Raw genomic sequence first — 25791 nt, 5'->3', positions numbered from 1 at the left:
TATGTATTTAACAAAGAAAAGTAGTCAGTGAGGTCGCTAACAATGTTGAAATGAGACCCAGCGTCGTCATTCATTGTGAAATGGTCACATTTAATGGTTGAAACCTGTCATTGTATATACAGCTATAAAAAAGACCCCAGGTACAGGTAACGACATTCTACTGCTAATACATACATTAATATTTTTTTTTATTATTATTATTATTAAATAATAAACTTTTCTTCAATGTTAAAGTTACATATCATAGTTTACAAAATAGGAGCAGAGAAGTAAGCCATTATGAATGTCGGATTTAAAAATAAAACAAACAGAAGAACTAAAAGCCTATACGTGTGTTTTTGTAGTTGTTTCTCCATAAAATACATATAAAAAAACACAATAAAACACATCAGTACTCGTCGGAATAACATAATAGCAAGAAGTTGATCTTGGCTACTGCAGACTGCAAGAAGACATTTTCTATGTATGTGAAGGCGTCAGAAAGCAAAGTGATTTGTTATTTTACAGCCCTCAATGCCTCCCAAAAAATCAGCCATTTCTTTGTCAAAAGGTTAAAAAAAATAGTTGGGCAGCTTTACACTTTATTACACACGTAGATATATTTGTTTTGTTTTCTTTTACAATCATCGGCCTTCTTGATGGATGCAAGCTAATACAGATGTTTGTGACTGAATGTTCGTCCTCACATCCCAACCAAATCATTTGTTGAATTTTCAACGCTGGGGACGCAGATTTCAAGCGGCATTGATCATTTTTGCGGTCTCTGCTGGATGACAATCCACCATTCATTAGGCTTTTCAAATAAATCAAATCCGCAAGTTTTGGGGAGCGTTTTACTGCAAAGGGGGGAAGGAGTTGAGTCTTTGGCATGACGGTTTAGCTGCATGGGGCACCGGGACGGCGGCTGGGCACAAACACATGCGCACGTGCTCGACTTTGATGCGTGCGCCTTTGTGTGTGTATTCCGCTGGATTTTCACACACACACACACAAACTGAAATTGGGTGAAACAAACAAAAAAGCAGAGAAGAGAGTCAATACTGTTACCAGCCAAACAATTTCAATTTAAGCCCGCAGGTGCTGTTAGACGACAACTGTTTTGCAGCGATGCTTCTCTTGTTTGCTGCTGATGAAGACGATGATGATGACGCCGCTCCTCCGACGAACTTGTGTGTCAGCGTTAATTGAAACTGCTGCATGGGGGCATTGTCCAAGTAAATCTTGGCAAGTAAGTGTATGATAGACAGAAATGATCAATGCACAGTATCCTTGGGACTTGTGCAAAAGAGAAAACAAAGATCCAGCCTCTTCTTCTTCTTCCTCTTTCCGCTTTATGACATTTACATCTAGACAGAGAGCAAAAAGTTAAACAAATCAACTGTTATGATAGTCACATAAAGCAAACTGCGCATATACTACAACACATTTCTAATTGGCAATAAAAAAAGAAAAAAAAACAACCAGTTGAATTGCAATTGTTGCACTGTACTGTACCACTAATTCTCCTACTCGCTTTCTTTGATCCTTGAATATGATTCTTTTCCTGTAAAAACTGTTGAACGATACACCAAAGACGTACAACTAATATAGAATTTGAATTTGGCTTTGCGCAAAATATTGAGGGATAATGATTAGTGATATAAGATGTATGAGTGGTTTCTAAAGAAAATAACATAAATGACAGATTTGTGTATTATTATCATTTACATTGGCAGAAAGTCCAATCACATCGCTCTTTTGAAAGAATACCAGTTGGAGCCAGAAGGGAACTAAAGTTATTGCAACATCGCCATAGATTAAATGACGTCATATTATCAATTTGGCTCGACCCTTCACCTCAACGCGAGAAGTTGTAGCTGAGGAATAGCATCTTAACACATTTGGGCTAAAATGTCGTATATTCGAAGCTGCGTTTTGTTTGTGGTCGACGGTGAGTCCTAACAAAACATTCCCAAGGCCTTATAGGACGCATATGAGTTAGCCTTCAAAACAAACACACACCATTAAAGCACAAGTTGTTACTTAAAAGTGGAGAAATAAATGCAATGGGACAGCTTTGGATTGGATTTTACTTTAGTCACTCTGGGGGATTTTGCCTGAAAATAAATGAACTCCCTCTTCAGCTGTGTTGTAAAACAAACTCGGCCAATCCCTCTAAATGTGTTCTTGCCGTCGAAGGACATGCATCACCCGGCTGATATGTGACTGAGGGCCTGAGTCCATAATCAATTCAAATATGAGTGCTCTTTGAGTGTGTGCGATGTGTGTGTGTGTACTCACTACATGATGAGTAGCAGCATCGCTAACAGAAGAGGTGAGAAGAAGCTGAGAAGTTTGGCAGCTCTGCCCACTGGAGGTTCAGCCTTATGTGGTGCGTTGGACGAAGGAATGGGTGAGGTCTTAGTCTCTGTGAAGAAACACGCACGTTTGATTTATTTACTCATATATTGCAATAAATCCGCATGTTGCTGATCTTACAATGTCACACAGCTGTTTTTATTCCCAAGGGAATTGACATCTAAAACACTGTTTTGACAAATGAACACTGTTAAAAAAAAAAAAAAAAGCTCATGATAGCGGGAAGATGCAAACAGAAAGGGAAATGCATTGCAGTGCAAAATCAATTGTAATCTGCAAGAGCAATCAATATGAGACTTGTTGAGGCAGTTATGAAGTGAAGTGGACAAGAAAAATCATACTCCGTTGGAAGCGGACCAGAAGTAATACCGTTGAACCTTTTGTCCAGGTCAAGGAATTACTCTGGCTTTTAGTTTTTGTGGCTACAATTTCTACGGTCTTTTAGGGTGAAAGTGAGCCAAACTGCATAGTGGGAAATGGATAAATGATTAATGAGTGTTCATATAACATATATTGGATCTAGGTTCTGATGGAGTAATTAGTGTCAGTGAGACATGAGTATGTGTCCATGTCTCTTTAGCAGGCTAACATGCAAACAGCGTGCCACTTTTTAATGTTGATCACCGAGTATTTTTTTGTCAGTGGTGCTTGGTGTAAAAGGTTTGAAAACCACTGACTTAGAGCAAAGGACCGGTAAACCATCAAATGTTTTTCAAATGATTATTATTTTTGTTATAAAATTCCCATTTGTTTACTCGCCAAACAATGAGAGGGGTCGCCAAGCATTTTATTGAGTTGTACTCTATCCACCACATGATAAGATTTCTACGCAATATTATACTGTGCGTCACCAGTTGCATGTTGCAGGCAAACATAGCCGACAAATCCTCATAGAAATAATTTTCGGGTGGAGTGGAAAGCGAATATAATTTCACTCTCCCTCCAATTAATGAGTGTCGCAGAGCAATGAGGAGGTAGGAGATAGCGGGGAGGAAGCAGCCAGGTGTGAAATGGAGAACGCGAAAGAGAGAGAGAAAGTGCAAAGCAGGCTGCTTGGAAGACTGGAAAATAACTTCCTGCAAAGCAGTTTGATTTTGGAGTGGTGAGACAAATAATAACGATGCGAGGATAATGGGATGACGACCAGAGGCCGTTACGGGCTTGACGCCGATGCAACAAGCCAGAAAAGACTGGCAGAGAGCAGCAGATCTGGCAATCCAGCGGCAGAATGATGAGGAGGAAATTAGATTTTATGGAGGAAAAGTGATGGATTTATGAAGCAGGCACAAAGGGGACTTATATCACAAAGACTCGAATCCTTTGTATTTAGGGCGACAATAAGACACAAAATCATTGTGGGGGATCTGCAATTATCCTTAGCCTCTTAGTGAGCCGTGCTAAATCTTAAATGATAATCTCACACGCAGTTGGGCAATTAAGGTGACGTCAACACGTGTAGCTAGGTCGACACTTGTCAATCAGGAAAGATACTGCGATTCTGTTCCAATTGCTAAAAGGACATGGACTTTATTTTAATCATTTAGGACAAAAATGGACTCGTTGGGATCAGCGCATATATTTACATACATACATATATACATATATATATATGAGTCAGCTGGATTTTTCCACACCAGTGTCATATTTGTCAATGAAATCCGGTACACGCATACCCGTGGAGTGCCAAATTTGTCACCAAAATTGAGTTACAGCACCCGTGCCACGAGTTAGACCTGCTTCTACGGAGTCTAAAGTGTAGGCTACCTTTTGTAACCAAATTTGCAGATGCGCCGGGGGGCGCGGCAGGAATGTCCAGTGAGGTGTAGCGCGTCCATCAATTTCACAAACACACGGAACTAGACCATTGCCCCGGCACGAAAATGACGATGTGCTCGTTTGTACGCCAAGTGTACGCCTACTTTCTGATACCAAATTTTCAGATGATTCGGGGTCGAGGCAGCTCAGTGCGTGGGAGTGACATGAGAGGCGCAACACAGCTGCAGACACGCTAGACTAGACTTGTGCCGGCAAATAGGGTACTTAGTGACATTTCACACAAAAAGCAATTGCCAATATTTAGCAACCCTAACCCTATGACAGAAAAAAAAAACATTATGGAAAGTATACAGTAAATGCTCCAGAATCAGTAACCCGATGTGCTAACGAAATTTGTACATTATTTAAATAGAGGGCTCTGATTTAGAGACGACACATTTCTGGCTTTTGCTAAATCTTTAAATGCCTATTGGTAGACACGTAAAAAAAATATTCTGCTTCGAAACCAAGCTGAGATATACAGCATGTGATTGTAAAGGATGCACTTTTCATTTTCATATTTCTTGATGTATTAGAAATTGAAAGCATACATCACACACCTTTTAAGTTTAAAACATGTTTTTCTGAACAGGTCGCCACAAAGATTATTGGGCTTCCCTTCTGGCATCTCGTTGCATTTACACATGCAGCAGGCCCAAAGTATCTGATCGGAAATAGGATCTATCTGACGCTGTCCACTTTCTGTCTCGCTGACAGGGTGAGACAGCGAGACTTTTCAAAGGCCCGACCAAACTGCTTTTTGCGTCAATAGCACGAGGGCAGCTGAGCGATGGTCGTATCACAGAGGATGAGATTTCATCCGTCTGTCAGTGCGCGATCCTTTTTGATGTGAAATGGGAAGCAGAGCACACTGCCAACGTCACTTCATCTCCATGAGGGCTAGGTGACACGCTATTTAAAGCATAAACAGGAGCAAAAGAGTGATAGCACGTTATAAGCGGCACATAAGTCCCCTTTTCATCCTCTAAAATCACATATGCACATTTCGTTATACGAATTGCTGCAAATACAGAGTTTTATAGTGGACAAAAGCCTTTACCTCCTATCACACGTGTGCACGCGTGTGTGGTTTGCATGTTAAAAGTGGTACAGAAGGCTACCTTTTCTTTTTCTCCAGTTAAGCATGCGTTCTGTGTTTCTCAAGGTATTTGAGCTCATAAGGAACCAGTCGGGTGTAGTGCTGCTAATGCCCTACAGGGAGCACTGTTACACCATGAAAGTCGGTGTCAGCGAGGAGGAGATCTTAGGCAGCCAAATGAAATAAATGTTGGTGATAAATGAATATTCTTGTGTGATTAATGCGACTTTCACACGCACGCACACGCAAACAAACACGTGTGAAACATTTTTAGACTAATTCTAAACTATTATCCAGCTACGACAAGGTTCACGTTCGCCTCAGTGGACGCGTGCATAGCAACATAAAAGAAGCATTTTGTTCAGAAAGTAAGCGTTTACGGAAACCACGCGCTGCTTTCAAGAAGGATGAGAAAAGCCGACTGTGAATAGGAAAGCTTGTAATAGATTTAATGGGAACATTTTAGTGGGACTTTAGAGGCAATGATGTCCTTGCTAATTTATGGTGACCAGACTACACAATAAATACGAAATACAAAATGGAATCGATAAAGCTGTAGGTTGTAAACTCAACACCTGTTTAACACTTTTTTTTTTTTACCCTGGACTTTGTCTGAATGCCCAATTACAAATAAACAACAATTCAACTCATTGATGCTGAGGTGTAATGTGGATAATAGTATTGGTCAGCCCATGATTTTAGGTCTTCTTGTGCACAGATGATATGTTTGATGAGAGGAAGCGAGGATGTTGAACTTAAAATCAGCAGAAATCTGCAAACCAATGCATGTGTCATGACGTCATCGTGTGACATGCGCTGTTACGTTTGCGTCTGGGCGCAACCAGATGAGACTGAGACCTACGCGTGAGATACTCCACATCAGTCGTGGAGGTCGTCTGCACTGGTTCTTCAATCCAAGGTGTAGCATGCACGGCGACGCTCCAATCACTCCATGTTCCAATCTCTGTGTCTTTGGCGGCAACCTGTTGAACACAAAAGAAGGATGTTAAAAAAAAAAAAAAATGCATGTGCTATTTTAGTGTGGGCAATGTGAAGGACAAAATCCAAAAATAAAAAATGGAGAATTTGTTGTCTTATTGCTTCCTTTGACTAAATCATGGCAGCAAGAAAATAGTTAAGGCGCCTTGTTGGAAAAGGCACAAGCAGATTTACATGTGCGTATTGTAAGTGCACTGAAAAAAGTTTTTGTTGAATTTACTCAACTTTAATTCTTGCACACGATGCAAAATACAATATTTTATTTTGTGCGAACACTTGACAAAATAAAAGAAAATTCAACACACCATTTTTTTCAGTGTGTGATGGTCAGGTCTCCGATTACCTGTATCCACATGAAGTAGGTGTCAAAGTACCTGGATGATGTATTCCTTCCCAGCATAGGCATCGGTGATGGTGTGAGAAGTGCTCTCAGATAGTTCCACCTGAAACAACAGCAAAAGAAAATAAAAAATGAATTCGATCGGAGAACTTAATTGAAACAATCTTCATTTGTAAAAGTAAAAAAAAGAGGTAAAACATACTCCCCCTTGAACAGTGTTACCACATTCTTAGAAAACAAAATATTTATAGATTGCACAGTTCCACAGAAAGAAAACCAGGTCAGAATCTGGGATCAGGCCTTGTATGGGGTGTGTATGTTCTTGGCCGAAAGTCCAACAACACTTCCAGTTAACTCCCAAATTCCAAATCATGTAGCCAATTTTAGATTAACTGAAACCTCTAAACTCTTCATAGGTGTGAATGTAAATGTGATTTTTTATTTTTTTTTTTTATATGTGCCCACACTGAAAAAACAAAAACAAACAAACAAAAAAATAAAGGTTAGTGAAATAAAAGAAAAGAGTCTACAGAACAAATTGCCCCCCCCCCAACTCAAACATATAAGTCAAAACAACTCAGCAATGTGTTTTGGAGCAAACAACTGGCTTGCTTTGCTGTGCTAACTAACACTGTTGCTAGAAATATAAATATGTATATTTGAAACTTGCTCCGCTTTAGATTACCGTATGATCACAAAAAATATTACAAGTTGATTATAGTTTTACAGTGCTGCAAACAGTCCGGCGGGCACCGCGCCTCAAGGCCGAAGTCAGCTAGGATAGGCTCCAGCATACCCACGAACCCAGTGAGGATAAGCGGTGTAGATATTTTCATTTTTGTACATTTTGAGAGGGTCCCCAAGTATTACACTAAAGTAGAGAATTTGTGGTTTCCGTGGCAACAACTGAGATGACCGGACTTATTTGTAAGCCAGATGCTGGTAAGGATTTTAAAGCTGATCTTTTTAAGCACAAGCCCCAATTTCCACATTGTTGCTTTTAACTTCCTATTAGTAGGAAGCCGGATGTATTTTTTATTTTTTTAAACGACACAACAGAGAAGAAATATTGCAACATCATGAACTCTGAAATGTATTTGGCAAACGGGGATTTATGAGCACCCGGGTCCACTGGAAGTCACTCTGACAGCTCTTTCCTTCTACCTATAGTGCCAGCCATAAATTATGGGCTCAGCGTTGCAATTCTACCTTTAATGTTTTATGGTGGTTATATTAGCTCAGCCGTGCGGGATACAGTTTTTATTGACTGGTTATTTATTTACAACACGCCTTTCATCATTATTGTGTGCATGAATCAAGCCGGTTGATTTTGTTGTTGCTGTGTTTTTTTATATTTGGCTATTGGAATGAGTGAACTCTGATGCCCCCAGCGGCACAGTTTGGCGTGACCGCAACGCATCGACAGCATAAATCACAATTAAAGCCGAAAGCTTTGGCGTGGATGACACGTTTGATAACGCGATAACACACGCCAGCGCTGGAAAGCTCTTCGCACTCACTTTTAACGTGCAGAGGGCAGCAGATTGAGCCGAATATGTGAGTCACTTGGACGTGCATGCGGCTTTGATTTGATGCTCTGTTGTAATTTACGGTTAGAGCTGCATTCTGTGTGTTTGTTTGTTTGCCTTTGGCTTGCGTCTTGACACGTTCAAGGAAAAATAGTACTTGAAAAGGTGCTGACTTTTCCTCTCCTGAAGCCAAATTAAATGATTTAGTGACATGCCTTCTGCAGTTTCCAATCGAGACAAGAAACATATGCGCAGGCAGCTGCACAAGTGGATTAGAACAAGAGAGTCATGAAATCCTCACATCTTTGATTGGACTACATGTAAGAACTTCATGTGCTACATGTAAGACCTTCATGCGCTGGCTGGACAACAAAATATGAATACACAATGTATAATACTGTTCAACATTTTTTTACTTCATTTTTTTTTTTTTTTTGATCGTAGCTGCAAGTAAACTTTTCTAGATTTGTTTTTGCGCTGATTTTAATGATACCCTCCTTTTTGCTCTAGCACAGCAGGTTTCACCATATAATAATAATAATAATAATAATAAAACGGACCTTTTGTAATTAGTGCCAACAAGGTCATCCTTGGTTTCATCGAACCCTAACACATTTTCCTGCATGTGACTGGGAGATCACAAGTGTTTTGCTCAATGTAACCAGGCTTGAATGTTTTTCTTTGGCAGATGGCTTCCGTTTTGCCACAATACCTCACAGTCCAGACATACTGTACGACTAACACGGGAGACTGTTGTCTCATGTATGAAGCCAGTACTTGCCAGAAGTTCCTGCAGCTCCTACAATGTTGCCGTCGGCCTCCTTGACCACCGCTTCTTGCTTGCCATCAATTTTGGAGGCAAATCCATTTTTCTTGGTATGGCACTTTATGTGCCATATTTCCTCTACTCGAGGTTGACTTTCTTTGCTATGTTCCGTGGTATATTTACTGGAAATTATTTAGCATCCATACTCAGATCGATGCCGTTGAACAATGAGATCCCTCTGATGCTGTGGTAGCTCAGCTCATATATACAGGTTAAAGGTCACATCGATGCGGGAAATTTTGAAATGATTTATCCTTGTCTATTCTTTGATATCACCCCCCCAAAAAACTGCCATTCGAACAGAGGCATGCGGACTTTTTATATCCATTTTACTGTAGACGGACGGATAAGTAAATTAAAAAAGCCTTTATCAAGAAAGTTGTATTGCTAAAATCTGTGAAAAAAGAAGACACACTGCATAGAATAAACAACTTTTCATAGCAATATGGCCATCAGATTACACAGTTGTTTCATTCCGATGAGCTCATGGGATAAATCTTTAAACAAGCACAGCCTCTCAGAACACTTCTTCTGGAAGTTTTCTCTCCCAAATAATCTCTCTCTTATCTCATGATGATGTTGACCCCTCTGTTTTCAGCGTGGCCTTGATCTTCAACAGCGTCTTTCTCCCACCCACGCTTTGTTTGGAAGAACAAGGCCAGACTTTATCTCACAAACCGAGCACTATATTTACAAGCTTAATTTATTTAGTGGAATGCACTAACAACATCATTTGAGCATGCGCTCATCTGTGTACATCTGCGTGTATTCCGTATTCCACGATATGCTTGGCCTGCACACACACACACACCCGCACACACTTTAGTGTACCGCATAGTGTCTGTGTGTGTGCACAAAGCATGCGTTTAGCTATCGGAGCTGTTTACACGTCGCCCAAGCAGCGTAACCACAGCGCCTCTTTCTACCAGACAGTGTATATGGATATTTACAGAGAAAGGTCTCTAAAATAAACACGTGGAAGTTCAGTCACACATGTTTGTTTCCTAGTTAGTTTGGGAGAAAAAAAATAAAGCGTGTCTTTGAATATGCAAGCAAACTAACATTTAAGGGCCGTAGCATACACAATACAACAAAAGACAATAAAAGCATTGCTCCATTTTTGGACGTTAAAACATGGATCAGTGCCAAATTTTACACCTTCATAGACACATCATATCCATCACTCATTATGAAATTAGAGGAGACATTCCCAGGCGTGCTTTCATTAAAGCACCCCAATGATCAAGAATTATTCCAATCCCGCCAAACGTACTGCTGCCGAACCTGGCTTTCGTTAGCTTTCGAACCAGTGGGCTGGATCTTGCCGGCGCACAACTGCCAGCATTTGATTGTGTCATCTTCCGCCTCACTTAGCCGCAAGTGGTCGCTGGGGCCAATTGCTTGCTTCTACCTGCGGAAGCCAAGCCCAGAGTGTGAAAAATAACAGAGCGCCAAAGACTAGAAAACCTTTTTGCGGCGCATGGACACATACCAGATACAAACAACCCCTCACCCCGCTGACAGTTTCATGGAGCAATCAAGTGGCGCATTTCAGAAGTTAATATTGCTATCCAACGCCAGTCTGTGAACCTAAAAAAAATAACTAATTTAACCATAGTCCCGCCTGTCCTCCACACTTAAAGCGAGTGCTTGTCGAGATTCAGTTGCCAGGCAACATTTAATGACCAAGGCATGAAAATACACATCAGTTAACGTAGTGGTGAGGCGTATGACATCAAACACAAACACCCACCACCCACGCGTTCACAAATTAGCCTAGCATACATTAAACATTGTTTTCAGACACTAGAATTGGTTACACAGTTAGTGCTACTCTGTACTGCTCCCACTGTAACTACGTGTTAATCAGCGCCCATTTTGCTGTGGAATTTAGTCCAGCCTCACTGCAAAGTCTTTGTTTGAGAAATTCATTGTGGGTGTGCTTGTTATGCAAATGAGCTCCGCTGTTACGTAAGCAGTCTCTACGTTTACATGCAGTCAATAACCCTTTTAAAACCCGAATATTGGCAGTATTCAGGTTTTTAAAAGCCATGTAAATGTCTGAATTAATCCGAACATGCCCTTGTTCGGGTTTTTAAAATTCCGAATATCATGCCTGGTTACTGCTTTTCTAACCAGAATATGTATACACCGATCAGTATATGACAATTTCACGGAAAACTCTGCGCATGCTCAACCGGAAGGAATCTTGGTCCTTGTAGTACAAGAAGTGCTTGTATGTCGGTATTTGGCGCGCAACACATGGGAAATACACAATTAGTGATAAATAAAACATGGCGAAACCTAGCGTAAGTACGACACCACACTTTTGGAGCGAGGAGGAAACCCTCTGCTTCATTCGTGCGGCGAGTGACATGGATATAATGTGTTTTATTGGCGGTAGCAAGTACCAAGTGGAAATGACGTCTATATGCGTCACCGCGTCCGCGCTTTGCTGCTTAAATCGGGTTATTCAAATGCGGGAGTAAGTCCGTCCGCTCACACACATGTGAATGGGTTATTCCAAATGTTTCAGAAATCTGAATTCTGACGTTAACCCGAATATTGGCTGCATATAAATGTAGTTAGTAGGGCAAAACAGCCTTTTCACAGATGCATTTTTAGTAATGGGCAGAGGGAAAAATATTTACTACTTGGTTGTGTAATTTCAAAATTTTGTGCGGTTATTTCAGAGCCCCAACTACTTGTTATTTAAAACAAGGAAAACATATTTTTTTTCACAATATGTCCCATTTGAGAAAATTCCACAGGCAACAAAAGTCATGATCCACCCTTTGAAAATATCACCCTCCTTGGAAACGTTATTGATTTACTCATTTATTTGAATGAATTCCCAGTTCTTGTCTGGGGTTTCCCTTTGAATTCAAACGTCCTCCAACATTCCCAGAACATGCAAGTTAGGTTAACTGAAAATTACATTTTCCACTGGCGTTTTTTGTTACATACTGTATGCTCAGTCCAGGGTGTACCTGACCTCTCGCCCATAGCTGCTGGGATAGGCTCCGGTTTACATGCAATCCCAATGACGACATGCGGTGCAGAAAACAGATGTATAGTTATTGTACTGTACTTATTTGGGGTAAGGGAAGTCTTTGCTGTCCTTGCAAAATAAATAAATGCATAAATATATCTAATTCTCACCCTGTAAGAAGACCCAAGCGTTTGGTGAAATGAAATCTATTTGCTTTCTGTTGTGTGTGTTTGTATGTCTCTTGGGCTGATCTATTGCACTAAACAAGCAATTAGACTGTCAAAGTAATAAAATCTGGATTTTCACCAATCATAAAGAGTGCATACCCAAAGGGGATTGGACATGTGTGGCCAAATACAATGCCTGCCAAGAACAACAAAAAAAATTACCCATAAAACATCACGTTGACTCACTTCACTACTCCCACAATAGAGTATGATAATTACGATGATAAAACATCTACCCAAATGAATTGACCACCGAATGGTCTGTTTTGACAGCGATTTTTAAATATTCTCACTCTGGAGACATTTCTTCAGTCCATGCATAAACACCATATGTTTAATCACCGTAAACAACATATGTGAGCAGAGAGATACGGCTATATCCAGATATTGAGAAGAAGGAAAAGGTGCTTCATGTACACATGATGGCACACCTGGATTGTCCAACCTTTTCCAACATTTCAATAGTGCGATTATCAAACCCGTCCCCAGACCTCAGCCTTAACATGAAATGCATGGAGGGGCCTGATTATTATTGATATCCTCCAGGCAGTACTTACTTTTCCGCTTATTTTTCATGTCAATAGTCTTGAATGGGACCCTTTGCGACAACTGCTAGCGAGTATTACCATCGACAACATTTACAGTACCGTACGTATACATAGACCCCACTTTGGATGTGGCAAAGTGAAGAGATTTGTGAAGATGCCTCGTTCGCTTGCTTGCTCCTTGCGGATCAATATTGAACAGTTGCTTTTGATTGTATTGTCATTCTAGCTAAATTTTACCAATATAATTTGCCGATTTTATGGTTAATATGATGGCCACATCCAATATGGCGTATGTGCCGTATCACTGCGAACGGTCCACCCGGCTCAAGGCGGTGTCTGCAGAAGAAATAAAAAAAAAAAAAATAAATAAATAAAAAGAAGGAAAACAAAATCGATCTTCATTTTAGATGTCAGAAGATTTTGTGGCTACCATGGGTTTCTTTTATGAAACAGGTTCAAATTGCTCTTTAGTTGCTGTCCCCAATGTACAGTATAAGTCCCGCCTCACTTGCTGTACGTCGCCTAATGTCCGTTGCCTAAAAATTGTGAATGTTCTTCACGAATGTTCTTTAGATTTTTTGTCGTATTTTTTTTAATTGATTTTTTTATCGTTAGCCTGAGAAACGGTTCATCATTAATATTTCACGACACAAAAATCACTACAATGAAAGAAAAATAAAATTAATGCTTGTTTATTTTTAGGGGGGGGGGGGCAAGCATCTTGGTGGGCGGGCATGGCCCTCTATAGATCATGCGTGACGACGGGTGTGGCAATCATGCGGTTTGAACCCTAAAATGGAGATGTAATCACCCCTTAACTGTATTGCTTTTTTCCACTTTGACTTTATTAAGGAATGGAACACAATACTTTGTTGTCTCAGGGTCAAACAACTGGACAGTGGTGGGTGGCCAATAGAGGGTGCTACAGCATCACCCCACAGTTCACAAAGAAGACATGTGAAAACATCAAAATGAAACGACAAAAATATCTCATAATGTATGTATTTCTAATTTTAGATGGGCAGTATAAATATTGCATAGCTTTTGAAGAGAAACATTTCGCTTATCTTTGTTGTCTGATTTTGTCCTTTATTTCCTGTCTAGGGCACAAAAATCTTGACCTGTAGACTCTTGTTAAAAGTTTTACACGCACAGTGATCCCCTTCAATCCGAAAGAAATGAGAATTTGGGGTGCATGACTGCTGCACTCGGATCTGAATGGGCTCTATGCATAGTTTTATACACTAGACATGTCAAACAGTCGATAATAGATTGCATGGAATTGCTTTTCACAGGTAGGAGAAATTGTTTTCTCGATATGTTAAGCCCATATCATTAGCTTGGCAAACAGAGCAGCTGGAATTGTGGAAAATGCTATCTAATCCCGCGCTCAAGAGAGCCCCCAAACAACAACTATAGTAAAGAGCATTCGGTTTGAGTAACGAGATCTAGTTTTGCTGCAGTGCACCAGATAAGTGATTTATGTTAAGTTATTCCATTGACTTTTTTTAACTAACTTTGCTCACCCTCTGATATTTTGTGGTTTACGAATGGCAAGTAATGATCTCGTTTCCACCCACAGCTCGTTGAGGCTGTCCCTTCGTTCAGACACAATAAAGCCACAAAAAGTTAAAAAACCACTGCATGAATGACATCTCTTCGGTACTCTGCAGATTTTTTTTCCGAAAAAGTTATTTCAAGCGACAAAACCTCAGCAGTTCTTGAGTTCAGAGGTTCCATTGAATATCATATAAGGTAGTGGTATTATACGTGAAAAGATGACACAAAAAAGAAGATATGCAATTGGAATTCAGCGCTCATTTAGATAAAAAGCATAACATTCTTGCCCAGATATACACAGATGATCCCTGAAACTTTACCTGGTCGAACACATTTACTGTAAACCTCGACATAGCATGCCGTAGCCAAATCCTATAGTCCCGTCCAAAGGACTGAAACAGAAATGTCTCACAGATGCACAACACAGGCACACATGCACGTACACACACTCCAAAAGCTTCTAATCCAGACAAAAGGGGCACAGAGGAAATGTGAACATTCCTCCGAGATTGCACACCTACTATGAGAAAGAAAGTGACCGCCGTCCGTTTTTTCCTCACATCCTTTCTTATCTTCTATTTAGTGATAATATACACACATATACATACATATATATATATATATATATATGTATGTATATGTATGTATAAGGACCCCAATTAACCCTTGTTGCATTGTACAGTGTACTTGTAGTCATCCATGTAATGGCTTGACGTGAATTGTAAAGATCGGGGCTGGGGGGGGGGCAATAGATAAGCTAAACAGTAAGAAAATAAAATTAGGACAGAAGATTAGGCATCAATTATTTAAAAAGAAAATGAGCAAAGAAGTTACAATCAAGATGGAAAGCAGAGTGAGGGAGACATAGAGCGAATTGGCGTCGGTGGTCAGATCTAATCCACTGAGCATGTCTGTTGTCCTGGAAAGGAAACCCAATTATATGGCACTTCCACTGGCCCGATGCCGCTCGCTCAGTGGGTGTATGTGTGTGCTTACACTGAGAAGCTTGGTCTCATTACGTTGACTGACAGCTCCCATTTTTCCACCGTGCTCTCCTCCCATATATGTGCGTATACATGCACATGTGTGCACACACAAACGCCAGGTTCAGGGGATCTTTCGCGAGACGGTGTTTCTCTCGGCCTGAAGCCCCCAAATCACCCAGGCGGCAATTACTGTAAGAGGGCGTGAAACACTCCAGCAGGTCGAAAAAAGCATCTTCAGAGCTTGTACGCAGAGCTTGTAAGTATAGCAGTGAAGGTGACACAACATCAAATCTGACTTTCAAAACGGTAACGTATTAAAATGTTATGGGTGATAACCTTTTGATCACACTTGTTCTTTTGTCATGTTTCCAAACAGCTACTGTCAGACCAGCACCAAAGTTTACTCCTCTATTGGGCAATATCATATCTTGAAAAGGTGTACAAAATAGACTCCACATGATGAACAAACATTCATTCATCCATCTTTTTTCTGCCACTTCAGTGTCCTGGGTGAGCTGGAGCCTTTTCTAGTTCACTTGGGATGAGAAGCCATTTAAACGCACGTTAACTAACTAAATTCACAAAAAAAAAAAAAAAAAAAAAAGAACGGATGCACATCAAGCAATATAAACATTTTAGAAACATCCACTTTGCGACCACTACTTGTCCACAATTGCCTCAAATGTTATGCCTCTACGTATTGTGAAAATGTTGAAAGACGAGCAATCACACGATTAGCAGTTTATTTCTCTTCTTTTTTTGATATTGTATGAATGCTGATAATTATCTTCCTTTTGATAATACGGCAACTGTAAATTTCATTTGATTGAGTGATAGATAATAAAGTACACTAAAACGAACGCTATTTGATTACGAACATCCGAATCAATTGCAATGCAATTTAAAACACTAAACATGTTCAAACAAGTGTTTAAAAACAACAGCCATTGATTCGATGCAACACACTTGGTAAAATATGTTAGATGTACTCTATGTTGTAATATGTTTCTATAATGCATTATTATTATTATTATTATTGCGGGTATTATTATTATTATTATTTGCATACTTGTTTGTACTTAAACTGAGAACTGAAGCAGACTGCCCTTTTTCCCTTTTAAAACGAAAACAAAAATAAAGACAAGTAAAGTTTTATGATTTCACTCTATTTACTCTCCCTATTGTTTTGCTTTCTATTAATCTGTCTTTGTCAGAATAGTCAACCGAGAATCTTGGCGTGGTGGTGTCATGGATTTAAAAAAAAACAACAAAAAAAACATGCACGATAAAAGCATTAGCAGATAAGCCATGATGAGGAGCTAAAGCGCTGGAAGCCAAATGAGTCTGTGTTTTACAAAAGAAAATAAACGCAACAGAGGTTTGAAACAACCTTTAAGTTGAAAATGCCAACTATTTTTTGTATTTTTTTTTTTTTTGATGAACGTAAAAGTCTTTCATTCTTTGATGCGTCTCTGGAGCCAAGCTAAATGATGATGACTGTAACACGATAGCATAGTCGGCCCTGATAAACGACGTGTCTGTGCCAGTGTCCTTCTGATATGATGTTTTCCCCCAATCAAGGTCTAGACATTTATCATGTGCAGTCATAGATACAGATGGATGCCTTAAGGGGTGGATGCTTAGATAGCTGGCTTATTGCGTGGATGGACGGATTGGATGGATGGATGACAAGGTGATAGCTGAGAGTGGAAGACACGATATCTCTAAGTAAAAAAAAAAAAAAAAAAAAAAAGGAGGGTCATGTCTGGAAGGGATTTGAGGAATGCAATGGAATGAAAACTATTAAATGGAATCTATCTATCTATGTTGGCGTACATGTTTTCATAAGGGTTTGCTATGTTATGCTTTTATGCATAGCTAGTCCTCATGTTATTATCCCCGCGCGCTTGTGTATTGGCATCATACTTTATGACTTGCTCAGTCAGAAGAACATTGCATACATGTATACCAATCTAATTAATTAGGGCAACAAGAATGCGCTAATTTGACTGTTTCTGTTTATGTACTCATATGCATACGACGCCGCGTGTGTGTGTGTGTGTTTTGCTGTTGCTCCGTCAACATGCACGTTTCTGTGCTCAAGTCTGACTCCATGGGTATGTGCGTTTTTTCAGTCGACTGGACTTCAGCGTCACCCCCAAAGGGAAATTACAGCATAGCAGATGTAGTTTCATACCATAGCGGAAAAGAGAATATTGAGCAATGTGAAATTGTTCTCATCACGGTGACTGGTCCATTGCTTTTAATTGCTCAGAGAGTTGAGCTCCACTTTTAGTAGAGAAGAGAGCATTAGAAAGAGGTCATGGGAAACGGCACTGGATTCATTGAACATTTAAAGGCAAGTGGATGCAGTGATGTGCGGTGAGGTTCAGGGCTGGTGAGGCACTAACAATTAGTCAGGTTTCCAAAGGTTGGCGCCCCCAAAAAGTGAATATATATATATATATATAAAGTAAATGAAAGCAGGCTTTTTGATATAGATTTCTACAAGTCTGAAGGCTTAAAATCAAGAGATATAAAGTGTTCTGAAAAACAGTTCTGGAATTTTGTTTTGTCTCAACAACGCCACGTAGCCCATTGGCATGAACTCTTGCTTGCTGAATTTCCACATCATTTTGAAAAATTGTAGTAAATGACAGCTATATTTATGGAGTCGTACTTATTTATTTATGTATTTACAACCAGAGCGTCACATTTTCTTACAATCTCCTCCCAAATTACTGTGAGAGCACATTGATTAGATGATTGCCTTACAGTGGGTTACGCCTGTTGGTTAGACTTGGTCTTCAGATTCAAATTTCCCCAGACTTCCTTCCATTCATCTGTCTTCACTTGAGGTATTCATTTATCACCCCATAATGCGAAACACCTTCTGACTGATGGCCTCTAAAACCGCCCTTTCAAAGTCGCCTCTTGTGCTATTTATCTATTTTTGGCTCATGTTCCTCAATATATTTCATTTTATTTATTTTTTTATCACTCTCTTCCCTTTGCGCGCATTTCTCCCATTTCTGTCTGAGGCTCTCTGGCTTGCAATTCACTTCTCTTTCAGTTTTATCATTCAAGTAACACCGTTTCACTTTTGCGGATTTTCTTTTCCCATCACCAATTTCTAAATTTAATAAGCACTTATTCTAATTTTCCATTGCTCAGTCATCTCTTACGCCTGCGTATGATTCTATCAAACACTCCGTTAATGTTCATCTTTTCCGTAAGTACTTTTCACCTCACTTTTTCAATCCCTTTTCTCCGTCTTACATAAACCATATCCATCTCAACACTCTCCCAGTCACCTCTTGCAGAGGAGAATGGATAGATGCGTTTCCCCTTCATCACATTGCCGACTATCAAACACATTTGAGGATGTTGTGTGTGAAAGTCATTCTCGCCCAGCTGTCTGGTGAAACTGGCGTCTACAAATCTCTAATTGGCTTGAGCACAACACTTGATTCGCAGGATGAGTAAACCGCATTCATGCTGGAACCTGGCAATCAAATTAACATCTACTACAAGTGCTACTTTCAATTTATTTTGAATTAAAAACTTGTATGAGCTGTGTGATCTGATACCTGCCCGTGCATCCACTATTCTACCAACTCAAATAATTAAATCCTTTCTACAGATAATGGGAAATTATTCTGCTTCAATCCACAAATTATACATGTAAAGATTAATCATCGCTCTTTCAAACAGACTGTGTGCTTCCCACAGGACTATAAGAATAAATCCGACACCTAATAAAAGTCCGGACAGGCTCAATATTTTCTGCCTCTTTCTGCTCTGAAAAGTAAAACCTCCATCTTCTTGTCCAAGACAACCACGAAAGAGGAAAAGTTAGCAGTTTCCAGCTGTCATTGACGGCATTTATGCAATTTTCGAATCATGTTCCCTTAACCAATCTAAACATTGGCTCTGGTTTTGGAAGGTTTCATGTCATGCTTCAGCTCTCATAAGGATCGAGTGGTGGTTGAGTGCGTGTGTCAGGTTTAATCATCACTTTCCAGCTGCAAATATTTTTTTTCAGGTTAACAAAAAAAAAAAAAAACCCTATCAACGTGTGCCTGCGAGGGATTGTGAGGGGTGGGACAGAGCTGGCGGGAACAGCAGAGATCGATAGTGTGATAATATAATCGTGAAAATGCGTTTAGTATTAGATAATCTAACTTGGCAGAAAGCAGGTGTGCGCATGCATTTAAAAAGTGAGCCACTTGCATCAGAAAGCATTCTGGCGCAGTCTGATAGAGCAGACGCAAATGGTATATTCATTCTTTTAAAGCATCTGCTTTTTGGACAATAGCAACTCGCATTTTAGACGTAGAAGAGCAACGAACTTGCAAAAGCTCACTCACTTAAGTTTTCCTCTCTATTATGCTGCAATCAAAATGAGGTTGAGGAACAGTGAGGCAAGATGCGACTGCTTGGAAGTACTCTAGATGGGGAACATCGCTGCTGTGAGGTCGCAGGCAGTGAGTGTTGAAAGGTAACGGCGGGGGGACTGAAAGTGTGCAGGAAAGACAGAGCGAAAGAAAATGTTATCCAGACTTTCATTGATACATGTGTGTATGTGAGAGAGACTGTAACCCAAATCCTTGAAATAACAGCATGTGCAAACCAATGACATGCATGATAATAACGCTGCAACATTAGACCACGGCAGACGGAACTTTTATCTTTAGTGGGCACATATGCTTTTACTATACACAAGCCTCAGGGAACGGAGCCCCGCAAAACACGTCAGATACAGTAACGGACATCCAGGCTGCTATTTGGGCGGCTGTATGAGCTCGGATGAAAGACGGCTTCAAAAAGACTTGTTGGGTCTCGTGTTAAAAATATCCTAATGTTTGATTTGGATTGTAATCAAAGTTGTTAAAAGCCAATGATCTACAAATGCATGATAACGATAACATGTTCTTTTTAGCACAATGTAACCGATTTATACAGTGTAGTAAGGCTGGATTTACACAACGCACGTCTTACGTGCCCAATTTTGATTTGATGCCCATATCACATTTAAAAAAAAAACAAATAAAAAAAACATTTCAAGTGAAACATCTGATTTGGCTCTGTTTGCACTCACAGAAAAAAAAACAAAAAAAAAACGCATCAACACTGGACAGTGACAACAAAAGTAAACAACAGCAGATAATATAAATACAAATAGGAATCGTTACATAACATTGTTGGCCTGGGCTGACCTCCACATTACTCCACTGACTACCATCAGCAATTATTTTGTTTTTTCAAAACATCTTTAATGTACCATATTTAGGCCATGTGTAATTATTCTATTCTAGTCTATTCTTTCACTTTAGTTTAAATCAATTTGGGTGTTTGAAAGGGTATATTCGATTGACCCAGTTATGCTGCACTTAAATTGGCACAAACGGATGCGCCCAATAATAATCACAGCCCAAGCGTCAACACTGGGGAGTGACAAGAAGTAAACAATAGAAAAGATACGAAACGTTAACATAATATTTAGTTGGCCTGGGCCACCCCAAAATTAAGGAAAAAAAAATCTGCAGAATTTTGAAGATTTTTGACTGCTGTTAAATTAAACAAAGGCGACATTAAATGGCAAGTTATTGTAAAACGGTCAAATCGTCGTCTGCCTGTAATTCATACTTCTATTGTTGTAAGCGTTACGGGACCAAAAAATAAAGTTATTTTATTCATAATATATTTTTTTAATTAATCAGCCGATTGGAATCCAAATCCAAATTCAGGCTAACACAATCCAGCCTTACGTGAATGTGTTTTTTCCACAGAAGTGCTACTTACATGCTGCCACTGCTCCTTGATGAGAGGGCGGTATCGAAGGAAGTACTTGAGAGGGAAGTTGTCGATGTCGGGCCAGGTCGCAGGACTCTGCCAGGATACCTCCAGCCTACGTGCATTGTAACGGATCGGAGTCGCCGTCACACGCTCAGGTGGGTCTGGTTTGACTGGGAGGGGAGAAAGAACATCATTGTGTAACAATTCACCACTGTCTCACATGTTTACTGCTCACTCGGTGAAACTTGTATTAAATCAGTAACCTTTGGGATTAGGAGATCCCGGGATGAAATCAATTTGAATGAAGTTGAATACCAGCATTAGCTCCCTCTAATGAAAATCACAAAAAAGCTGGAAGACGATTGTCACAATTTTCAGCTTGATATTTTTTTCCACAAATCCATACTATTGTCACTGACGGAAGCCCGTTTTGCTGACGATTAATGAATGACGGAACGCTTTTTAAAAATGACGGACCATGTATGTGGATTTTCATCCGTCAGTGTAATCTTGACTAACTGCCTCCGTCAGTCGTCAGTGATGGTCCGTCAGTCCGTCACCGAAGAACGTTTTGCTGACGTTTTTTATGGGGGGGGGACGGACTGACTGACCGATGGACTTCTGACAGACTAACTGGCGGACTTAACTGATTGACGGACTGATGAACTGATGATGGCAATTTGGTTCGTCGCGAAAAACGATGGAATGACGGACGAGTACCCAGGCCGCTGATGGATGACGGACCAGGAAAATTCAGTAAAATGACCACCTCTGCAAATAAGTGATCAATTTGAAGTGTTTTAAAAGGCTTGTTCTCCTTAACAATGCACGGTTGAACAAACAAGCCATTTTTGGGCTCTCCCACCAACTCTACTGTAAGATATGGTTTTATGTATGCGTTTTCCCTCAAAATGTCAAACTATAAAGTGACAAGACAATAAAAGACAAGTTAAAAAAAAATGTCATCAAATGTTTCTTCCAGGTCAGACATCCTATAACCAGCAAAACAACAATTCTTAAAAGTTCAAAATTGTTCTTATTAGATGGGTGACTCTGGCCATTGCAGCGGATTTGACATTAGCTACAATCACAAGTAGAACGACTTGAAACCTTGCCGCTAAGAGATAAGTGACAACAACGGCTGAGGCTGTAAACCGCTGAGGAGCCTAAAGATGAGGAATAGATGAAAGCTGACAGTCCCTGTAGAAAAGATACGCATTAGTCTTGCATTTTGAATACACGTCCTCTAGAGAGAATTCCATTCAATACCTTTGAAAGATATTGAATAACCTTTTTCTTTGTTCGATCACCCCCATTAGTGAGCAGAAACTTTCTCCATACCGCATGCACACACGATATTAGAGCAGGATATGGATAGTTGCAGTTACATAGAAAGATAGCAGCACAAGATGCCATGCATACCGTATGAAATAAACATGAACTACACATGTAGGCAGACTACTCTGACCAAATTGACAGAACAAGATAAAGAGATGGATTTGGTCAGAGAGAGAAAAAAAAGCAGAAAAGGCATCATGAGATGGTTAATCTCATTCCATGAGTAAAAGTGGAAAGAAGCAAGATGAAAAGGCACACAAACCGCTTTGTCCACATGAGATTTGTCCAGCAGTTCATAAAAGTTATGAAACGTGCGCCATTCAGAGAACGGAATCCACTTCGATCGATGGTCCCAGTGACCATTCATCTGGCCTGAAACATTGCACATAAGCTGGCTATTGCATTAGTAATGAGTAAAGGGGGAAATGGGGAACCATGATAACCTGGAGCCTTGCCAAGCAGAACAAGCAAACTGCTCACGGATTTATCACAGAGAGCAGCAGCAGGCGAAGCTTAATGAGGCGATCTCGAACCAAAGAAAAACGCTATGTCATATTGTAAACAAAGCACTGCTTAATGTGCGGAGCGAATGGTATGAAGTTTTGCTTGGGTTTGTTTGAATGTGTTCACGTTAGAGTTGCTCCGTATCCATTTTCATTATCACGTTTCGACGGTCACTGATGCTGGCGCAAAGTTTAAAAAAGCACAACAGCAGATTAATGGCAGCAAAATGGCTTATTTTCCCTGGGAAAAAAAACGTTTTTTTAATCTCTATGCCGAGGTGGGCTACTTGTAAATCCATCACTCCGTGTAAATCATTAATTTATTGTCATAGATTTAGGTGACTAAGAATGAAAAACCTCTTCCCCTCCTTACTCCTTACCTTACCCTGACAGCAACATTTTAAAATGATGAGCACGGCTTCAAACTGCGCCACGTGAAATCCGAGACTATGAGTCAAGATCTTCCATCTGCTAAGTCTTTCATGTCTTTTTCCCCTCTTCCATATTGTGTTGTATATTCCATGAGTACACTCACTAGACACTTCATTAGGATCACCTTCGTCTCAGAGCACTTGCAGTGCAGTTGTACACTTGTGCACTGTGCACAGGTCAGACGGCAAGGACGACGATACAAATCTTTTCCCCTTGTGAAGGCAGCATTAATTTTCTACCTCTCTAGACAGATACATATTTGAACGAGTCGTATTAAATAACTGCAACATATTGTTTCAAATAAAATAAAAGACTATCCTGACCTTTGCAGACACAGGCAAGAGTGTGCAGAAGTGGGCATTTTACTCAATTTTGCTGCTCCGCCATTCGTCATCCATCAGCGGCCCGGGTACCCGTCCGTCATTGGTCAGTCCGTTATTTTTCGTGACGAACAGAATTGTAATGGTCAGTTGGTCGGTCCGTCAGCCAGTCCTTCAGTTTAGTCCGACAGAAGTCCGCTGGCCCGTCAGTCGATCCCACAATAACACGTCGGCAAAACGGGCGTCTGTCAGTGACGAACAGACCATCGCAGTTTGTGACGGTGACTTTGATGGACGAAAATCCACTTCTGTCAGTGCATTTTTAAAAAGTGTCCCGTCATTCGTCAATCGGCAACAAAATGGATGTTCATCAGTCTGACGGAATGCCCACCTCTGGGAGTCTGTATATAGGGACAAAAGACCAAAGGCACTCTTACAATAATTTCCTGGGCTTTACATTTTGAAACTTGGAAAGGACTGATTCTTGCATCTATTTTCACATAAAGTATTTGTTGTCCTAACACTTTTGTCCATACGGTACATGGATCATTCCACAGCATATAACCCAAATAAGTAGTGTTTACGTTGGCTGAGTACTGCACTTCAACAAAACGTCAGCCTGTCATCAGGTCTCTCAAAGAATTTGTACCAATTAGCTGTGTGAGCTGCCGCTAACAGCATTTGTCATTTTAAACGGGAGAAACTACGGTTCTTGCTGACGGTTTGCCGTGTTGCTCTTTGCCAACGATAATTAGCCTCAGTCTGTTCATTCACACACTTCATTTTCACTTGCACCCAAGAGGAAGTACATTGTTGTTGTGGTGAGCCTAGTAGAGCATAGTAACAAAATGCTGCTTCATTTTGTTTGGTTCTGGGAACAGACAATAGTCCTGTCCCAGACCACCTGAGGGTTCTGGCTGCTTCTTAGGGTACTAGTACATCTTGCATATATTTTAGTTAAAAAAAAAACAAAATGTGTGCAGAGGCAAGTACCAAATGTGAATGCCAAAACATGATTTCTGGTGGCTCACTGTCCTGTATAATTTACATATTGTGTTAAAAGCTCATGATTTTTGCAGTGCACGCGGCTGGCTGCGTAATAGCAGCTGGCCACAGAGATCTCGATATTTCAAGTAGACTTTCTGTTCTCCTATTACACTCAGGAGCCTCCAGGGATACGGCTACCTGTGGAGCTGGAGTCATTTGCAATAATTGCAAAGGTCATCTGTGATCTCAATCCTCTGCACATGCACTCAGTCTTGATTTTGTACACAAATATAACACAAAAAAGAAATCCCACCATGTTTCACTAACCACAGAGGTTGTTTCATGCCATTGCTCTTTTGATTTAAACAATGACGTGTGGTGCTTGCCAGACTCCGCACAGCTGCCAGAGGTTATCCTTCTCTCCACTGTAAGCCACATAACGTAGCAGGTGGTTCTGTGCTTCATGCTATTTTGTGATGCTCTGCCATCAGTGACTGATTTTCATCTACTCGCAACTGTCTTCAGTCTCAAATGCCACAAAAGAGCTTGACCCAAGCGCTGCAAGCTTGAAAAGGAGTCATTGAACACAAAGGTAAATTGTCATGTTTTGAAGAGTAATATCATGCCACATTTTTACCTTGTCATGTCACTAACATTTGGAAAATTGTTTAAGATAAGTTAAATGCCTACTTACATTGTTGTGGCATTGATTTTTTTGTGTATTCACAATCACAAAGATGGCCAGGCCAGCTTCCCGGCTGACTTTGAAAAGAAGTTATTTGTCATAAGTAAAAATGCTTCAACTGTAGAAGCCTTGATTTATTTAATGGGTATGAACATCACAGAATGCACACTGAGGACAATTAACACACACACACACACACACACACACACACACACACACACACACACACACACACACACACACACACACACACATTTCATCTAATTTCATTCCAGCAGTGTTCGAAAGAACAAGGACAGTCATGAGTGGTCTTACTTCCACTCGGAATTAAGAAGTACGCCAGAAAGCATGAAATTGTTTTATTTATTTACGATCTGCCTCGTTTTCCCGTAAAATGAATGTGACTCACATGTTAAATTGCCAAGTAAGACTTTTTCACAATACAGGC

At 40.2% G+C, this 25791-nt stretch overlaps 1 protein-coding gene across 8 annotated transcripts in view; it reads right to left on the bottom strand.

The window, feature by feature from the left end:
• Positions 1-65: 65 nt before the first annotated feature.
• cntfr (ciliary neurotrophic factor receptor) overlaps positions 66-25791 on the bottom strand; it is a 282361-nt gene continuing 256635 nt past the window's right edge. For 6 of the 8 annotated variants that reach the window (XM_086054349.1, XM_086054347.1, XM_086054348.1 and 3 more), the window contains 5 exons: positions 21085-21248; positions 6646-6714; positions 6135-6255; positions 2281-2407; positions 66-1346 (listed from right to left, as the gene is read on the bottom strand). In XM_086054349.1, coding sequence (XP_085910475.1) covers position 1346; positions 2281-2407; positions 6135-6255; positions 6646-6714; positions 21085-21248 — 482 coding nt within the window. In that variant the 3' untranslated portion in view covers positions 66-1345. Of the gene's footprint in view, positions 1347-2279; positions 2408-6134; positions 6256-6645; positions 6715-21084; positions 21249-25791 lie in introns of those variants that run through there. The other 2 variants (XM_086054354.1, XM_086054350.1) reach the window with 1 other exon arrangement.

Source organism: Filicampus tigris, chromosome 15 (assembly GCF_054856515.1).
Source record: "Filicampus tigris isolate MCC_2025a chromosome 15, RoL_Ftig_1.0, whole genome shotgun sequence".
Lineage (NCBI taxonomy): Eukaryota > Metazoa > Chordata > Actinopteri > Syngnathiformes > Syngnathidae > Filicampus > Filicampus tigris.
Note: the sequence above shows the minus strand (reverse complement) of the source record. Positions and strands in the feature narration are given on the sequence as shown.